Below are 7,623 nucleotides of genomic sequence, written 5' to 3' on the forward strand. Positions count from 1 at the left end.
TTTTGGTGGCCTAAGATTAAGGTGGCCGCCAACTGTCAAAACGGTTGTCGGTGGCTATCAGGGGGTTGCCAAAAAAAATAAATGAAAAAGAAAAGAAAAAAATAAATAAAATGATAATAAAATGGTGTCTACAATAAATATAAAAGGCTTTATGAATTTATATTTCCGTAAGCCTTTAGAAATTTACAGAAATACAAATCCATAAGCTTTTAAAGACTTACAGAAATTCAAATCCATAAGCTTTTAAAGGCTTAAAGAAATGCAAATCTGTAAGCCTGTAGGTTTTCATTTCCATAAGCCTTTAAATTTGTAAATTTTCAGTTGAAATCGCCATTCAAATGACTTGCCTCACTGTTTATTTTGCACTCTTTATCTTAGTTTTCTTTAATGATTTTTAGAGTTTTTGATAAAAAAAAAAAAAGTAGAGAAGAAAAGAAAAAAAAAGGGAGTAGAAAAAAGTGAATGAAAGGTTAAAAATTAATACATTGAGTAATTTCATTTAAAGGTAATCTTATAATAAAAAACTTGGATGTGAAAAGAATTTTTGAGGATGTATTTAGAAGCACCATCCTTTATGTTACACCATATATAGGCGAAAACCTACGATTTAATGTAAATCAATTTATAGATGATCATAACTTATAAAAACATCTAACCATGCATATTTGAATATATGATTTGGAAATGGGAAAGCCCAACATCATAATATTAATTTGATTATTTTTTAAAAATTGTCATATTGGTGTTAATGAATTCTTTATTATTATTATTATTATTATTGTCATTCTTGGAAAAATGGAAAAGTTAGCTTGAATTCTTGATTTTAGTACTATTTCTCAAACTCGAGATTTATGTTGAAATTTATTTTGGCCATCATGTAATTATAAAGATAAAATTATTCCTTCATGAATGTTCAAAATGTTTGACTTTGGAAAAAACGTTTTTTTTTTTTTTTGTCTTTTTGCTTAAATATTGATTCAAGATTGTATCTTTAATTGCCGTCAAGGTCTTTGTTTATTATTTAAAGATACAATCATTATTAATTATATTAATGTAATACTTAATATTAAGATTGTATACTTAAAGACACAATGTTGAAATATTCAAGATTGTATTTAATTGATTATATTAATACAATCATGCTTACAAATATTGGAGATTTATGTTGAAATATTCACATGATCATTATTTTCCATGGCCGGCGTTAATATTAAAAGATTTTTTTTTTTTTTTTATTGTGCTTGGATCTTGACTTAGTTCAATAAACTTATCTCTTTAACTCCAGACAAAACTGATCATGGCCTCTAATTTTCATTATTTATAGGAAGAGGGATGAATTTATATTAGTGTAAAATTTTTTATTTTTAAATAATTTTTTAATAATTGATTTTAATAGATTCAAGATATGAAATTAAAATTTTTTTTACTTATCTCTTTTATCTTTTAGATTTATTAAAATAAAAGGTTAAAAAAATACGTAAAAAAATATAAAACTTTTTTTTTTGTGTAACTTGATCTCTCCTCTATATATATTAGTACTTTTATGTTGAATATATTTTCTTTGGGGTTTTAATTTCTATATGAGGAAAAAGAGTTCATTTTAATTTGTACAATATTTGATAACCTTATAGCTCTACTTCCACCTTGAAGCTAACTTGAATTTAATAGGCTTATAACTTAAGTTGATGTCAGATGCCTACTTTTTTTTTAGCAGAATAGTTCTTTATCGAATGTTTTGACAGTTTGCGTTGAATGAGATACTATTAATGTTTATTATGTGGACATCAATTAGGAAGCTCAATAAGCCTTATGCTAAAAGCAAAGTTGAGATGTTATTTAATTATTTTTTAAAAATTGTTATTTTAGTCTTCCATGAAAAACGTTTTTCAAATATCTAACTTGTTTTCATAATTTCCTCATAGAAAATTATTATTAAAGATTATATTCATATTCACTAGGAATTCACAACAAATTATATACATATGATAGTGAAATTTATGCATATAGTCCTTGGCACACCCATTATGTGGGTGAAATGATAAATAATTTTATTATTTTAATAAATATTAAAAAATTAAATACATTTAAAACTATAAAATGGAGAAAAAGTAAAAATAACTAACGTAAAGTTTTGAAATATAGAGAAAAAATAGATGCAATTATTAATTTTTTAATAAATAGTTTAAAATTGGCTTCTTTAACAAAAATTAAATAATTATTTAAATTTTTAATATTTTATTATAATCAGTTGAGTTCTCGTATATTTATTTTCATTCAATCATTTAATTTTACATTATTATAAAATGATCTCTCCATGTAAATATAAGGGAGATAGAGAGAATTATATATATGTATATATATATATATATATATGTATACAAATAAGAGAGGGAATTTAGCATTATTAGTGGTTTAATTTTCGTTAAATAATGTTTTCTATTATGAGCAAAAAAGGAAAGCTATTATTAACATGATAGTTAATACCAGTGCATCTATTTAGGATGCATTTTACATGTAAATTTTTTATTATAATTTTATAATTATTTAAAATAATAAAAAATATATAAACGTCCGCTAATTATAAATGTAAATTTTATATAAAATTTTAATAAATTTATATAATTTTAAATTGTAATTAGTTAATTATAATGTAATGATGGTAAATGATGTAGTTCCATCTATTTGATTGATTGAGAAGAAAAACTGTGTTAACTAAGCAAATAATGAATAAGGTCTAAAGTAAAAGTTGTAACAAGTTTACCAAATCAATGTACAAATTTTACAAAGGGGACAAATTAAAAATATTTGTAGGGACCATGCCATAATTTTACCTAATTTTCGACCAAGAATGCAATATATTTTAAGCCCCTCAAGACATCCCCGGATTTGCCCCTGGCAATGGTTAGTGTGCGCTTTCTCACTTTGTCACTACATTGAGAGCATGCTTTACGTACAACACCAGACCTTTAGCCGTGTCCTAGTAAGTTTTTTGTTAAAAAAAATATTAAAATGGGGAGAGACTTGGTATGTTCTGAGGTCCAAACAGACGATAAATTTTGTAAACGATTTATATTAAATTTATAAATCGTTTGTTAATAAAAATTATTGAGAGTAAAAATAAGATTTAAATTTTTTTAAAAAAAATTCAATTTTTTAATTAACAGCTTGCTTTATTTTATTTAAGTTTATACTAATAGCATACCATAACTGAAAATTGATCCACCAACCCCTGGTAGCGTTGAATTTATATATAGCATTTGTATTGTCGCTATTAAGCAGAAGCAAAGTCTGAACAGATCAAATTTTTAAATTTAAAAAATGATACAATTTCATTTTATATGCCAAGGAAGTCTGAGTAAGAAGAAGTCGTTGAAAATTAGTTGGTATGGTGAAGTAGCCGGATTTTGGATCGCCCATTTACAATGACGTTACTTGACCGTTTTCTATTGGTTTAGTTGGCGTAACAGTTCCTTGGACTGAATCATTTGAACCAACAACTGGTTAACGTCAAAAACCAACCATTACAAACAAATATGTGATGTGTTAATAAAATATTAAAATTTAATTTTAATAGTCAGAATTTAAACTTTATGGATCTTCAATAAGGGTATGATCAAATGGCTATCAATCATCCTGATGCATGATAATATTTCTATCAATGAATGTGTTGGCAGTGACGCTTGGAGACTGGAGTTGGGACAAAGAGTAAAAATAAAAGAACTGGTTCGACGCAACTACATTTACCTATTTCCATCTACAGTTAGGATCGTTCGTCACACAGATTTTGCTGACCAGGTTCATTTATTGGTATATATAAACTCACAGCATTGAAAAATAAACTGCCAATTATCCATTTGCACAAAAGGCAAAGTGCAAAGAAAGAAAGTGGTCCAACCATGGAGCTGCCATTGCTGCCTTTGAAGATGATGGTTACGATTATGTTGCTTGGATTCCTTGGAGTGCTCGTACGCTTGTTTGAAGCTCTAATTTTGAAGCCTGAAAGGCTTCGTTCCAAGCTTCGAAAGCAGGGTATCCAAGGTCCTCGACCATCGATCTTGCTTGGAAATATCAGTGAAATGAAGAAAATTCAATCAAACGTGTCCAAGTTGTCACGAGAAGGAGAAGGAGTGATAGTCCACAATAGTTTTTCTGCTGTGTTTCCATTCCTGGACCAATGGAGAAAACAGTACGGTATGAAATTTGTACCTTTTAGCAATCAATTTCCTTCTTTCTGCTTATAAGGTTAATTTCAATATCCCGTTGTTTAACGTTCTGATATATAATTTTGTGCAGGTTCAAGATTCATGTTTTCACTTGGCAATATACAGATTCTGCACATCACCGACCCTGATGTGGTGAAAGAAATTATCATATGCACTTCAATGGATTTAGGGAAGCCTTCCTATCAACGCAAGGAGAGTGGCCCTCTTCTTGGCCAAGGAATTCTGACTTCAAATGGCGAAATATGGGCACGTCAAAGAAAAATTCTTGCTCCTGAACTATTTATGGATAAAGTCAAGGTACTCTCCAGTGATGAAAATTTAGACTTGTCCTGCTGCTCAAAGGGGTTAAAAGTTTAGTTTCCCCTGTTTTTCTTTTTTCTTTGGAAATTTAATTTGACAGTCCTTAACTTTAACAAGCTACCGCAATGTCTGCCTTTTTCTACAAACACTTTCGTTTACATTTGTTGTTCTCTTTACGTGTAGCGTATGATGAACTTAATGGCCGAGTCCTCAGTAACACTAGTAGAATCCTGGAATAGTAAGATCGAAAGTGAAGGTGGAGTTGCAGACATTATGATTGATGATTACATGAGAAGCTTCTCGGGAGATGTCATCTCCAGAGCTTGTTTTGGAAGCAATTATTCCAAAGGGGAAGAGATTTTCTTAAAGCTTAGAGCTCTAAAAGAGACAATGTCCAAAAAAACGCTCCTCGGTGGGATTCCTGGAATAAGGTTAGTTCAACTTTCTTCTCCCTGATTTCTCAAACAATTTGACAAATAACTGAATAAAACTGATGGAGATAAATAATTGAATCTGAAACCCTTTTTTTTTTTTTTCAGATATCTTCCAACCAAGGCCAACAGGGAAGCATGGAGATTGGAGAAAGAGATTCGGGGATTAATCTTGAAGGTAGTCAAGGAAAGAAAAGAAACAAAATCGGAGAAGGATTTATTGCAAATGATCTTTGAAAGTGCTACAAGCAGTGATTTAGGAAAAACCGAAACAGATCGATTCATTGTCGACAACTGCAAGAACATCTATTTGGCAGGCTATGAGACTACGGCTGTTTCAGCAACATGGACGCTGATGCTGTTGGCCTCAAACCCAGAATGGCAAGATAAAGCTCGGGCAGAGGTTCTTGAAATTTGTGGGGGTGAATTACCAGATGCTGACATGCTCCGCCAGATGAAAATAGTAAGTATAAAAATGAGTAGTCATTGTTTTCTTAATTTACTTTTCATTTTGCTGATCATATAGGCCTCGACATGCATATAGGAGTTCTTTAATTGGAAATTAAAGCAGATGTTCAGATTTTTTAATCCATAGACATGAATTCCTGAAGATACTAGATGTTGAAAGCAAATAGATAAGGTCAGGGTCAAGTTAAGGATATTGACAGAAATGGATTCAACCAAACCAGGTAGAATGAATAAAGTGTATAATAAAATGATCAGAAAAGTTTGACTTTGACATATGTACATTGATTGGCATTGCACAATAAAGAATTTTTTTTTTTTTTTTTTTGTTTCAAGGGAGTAGAGCCTTATATCAACAGGGGAGAGGGGGAGAGGCTGGGGTCGAACCCAACCCCCAGCCTCTCCCCAACCCTATGTTTTCTTTTAAGGCTTATTTGATCATTAGGCCAAGCAGTTGAAGATAATAAAGAATCTTCTTATTTGAATATTAGGGGTAACATTTTGAGTGCTAAAGCTTAAGTGTTTTTATTAAGTTATTATACTATGAAACTTTTACCTTAATTTCAATTTATATAATTATTTTTACAAAATAATATTTAATAAATTAAAAATTTAAATGTCAACACTTTTTTAAAAATTTATACTTTGTTTGCTTATAACTATAAATAGAAAACAAAATGTAAGTTTTTTATGTGGATGATTAAAATAAGAATTCCAACGTTTGGGGAAAGGTAAACAAATGGTTGCAAATATTATTTAATTTATCTTACTCCGAGAATCTTGACAAATTACTAATACTGTTTACTTATATAACAAACTAATTTTATTTCTAGGCATTTCCTTTTCATTAATTGTTTTGGGTCAATGTTAACAAATGATAAATTCTTTTGATGATGGACTGTACCTTTTTGAAGTTCTCCCAAAAAATTTAATGTTGAGGACATGATTTTTTATTGGCAGTTGACAATGGTGATCAATGAGTCGCTACGCCTTTACCCTCCAGTCCCGATCATGTCCAGGGAACTGCTCGGAAACATGAAATTTGGAGATATCCAAGTGCCTAAAGGAGTTACTGTTTGGACATTGGCGTTGGCACTTCACCAAGATCCTGATATTTGGGGACCCGATGCTGATATATTCAACCCTGAAAGGTTTGCCAATGGCGTCGCTGGTGCATGCAAGCTTCCTCATGTATATATGCCATTTGGGATTGGACCAAGAATCTGTTTGGGCCAGAATTTTGCTATGGCGGAGCTCAAGATACTTCTTGCCCTTATTTTGTCTAACTTCAAACTCTTCGTCTCATCAAAATATATACATTCTCCAACAATAAGATTAGCAACAGAGCCTGAACATGGAGTGAACCTCCTGCTTAAGAAGCTATAAGCCATGAGCTGCTCTTATTATTTATCACATACTTATTTGTGGTATTGAGTTGTACCAGGATTGGCAATATAGAGTGGTGGGTCGTTTGGTGTTTGATGATCAAATATCAAACGCAAATTAATATCATGTATGTTTTTTTTTTTTTTAATCAGTCATATATATATATATTTATATGTGAATCTCGTGTGCTGGCTGACACTGAAAAAAATTAATTTCAAATAAGATTACCCTGAAAATTAATCTCTTGTGATCTCAGATTCGAATTGTTCTAAGATGCTGAATTCAAAGTATCTCCGTCCCTGGACTGCTCGATAGTGATTGGTGGACAATCTAGCAATCCAAGTGAGGCCATAACCAATAAACTATCTTTTCTTAGGGATAATTACAAAAGATACCGTCTTGTACAATTTTTTATTAGTTTGTTCATTCGAAAAATGTAATTACCAAAACGGAAATGCTAGACTGAAAATTGATGAAAAGGAAATCGTATTTATCATTTTATGCTGATCACTAATGCCCGTTAAAATAAATAGGAAAGTAACTTTTTTTCTTCTACAATCACTAATGGGTTATGAAACAAAAAAAGAAACTTTCGTTTTATTTTCACCAAATTTGCAAGACTTACAAATCTCACTTTTTTTCTTTTCCTTTTGTCTTTCTTTTAAAGCACCTGCGTCGTTTTTTAGCTATATTATTTTTCTTAAAATCTTTTTATTTTCTTAGTTTTATTTCTTCTTCTTTATTTCTTTTTGTTTTTTTTAGTATGCCTTGCATCCTTACTTCAGTATGAGAGTGGAACACCTTATTTCTATTTCTAG

The 7,623-nt window shown here is 30.3% G+C and overlaps 1 protein-coding gene across 1 annotated transcript; it reads left to right on the top strand.

Moving 5' to 3' along the window:
* The first annotated feature begins 3,832 nt into the window (after positions 1-3,832).
* On the top strand, positions 3,833-6,984 carry LOC111309885 (cytochrome P450 714C2-like). The gene is made up of 5 exons (XM_022908886.2): positions 3,833-4,191; positions 4,294-4,520; positions 4,707-4,954; positions 5,063-5,417; positions 6,380-6,984. The coding sequence occupies exons 1-5, from the start codon at positions 3,897-3,899 to the stop codon at positions 6,803-6,805; spliced, it is 1,551 nt and encodes a 516-aa protein (XP_022764621.2). The 5' UTR covers positions 3,833-3,896; the 3' UTR covers positions 6,806-6,984.
* The last annotated feature ends 639 nt before the right edge of the window (positions 6,985-7,623 follow it).

This window comes from Durio zibethinus, chromosome 19 (assembly GCF_047325235.1).
Source record: "Durio zibethinus cultivar Kanyao isolate XHJ-2024 chromosome 19, ASM4732523v1, whole genome shotgun sequence".
NCBI classification, from domain to species: domain Eukaryota; kingdom Viridiplantae; phylum Streptophyta; class Magnoliopsida; order Malvales; family Malvaceae; genus Durio; species Durio zibethinus.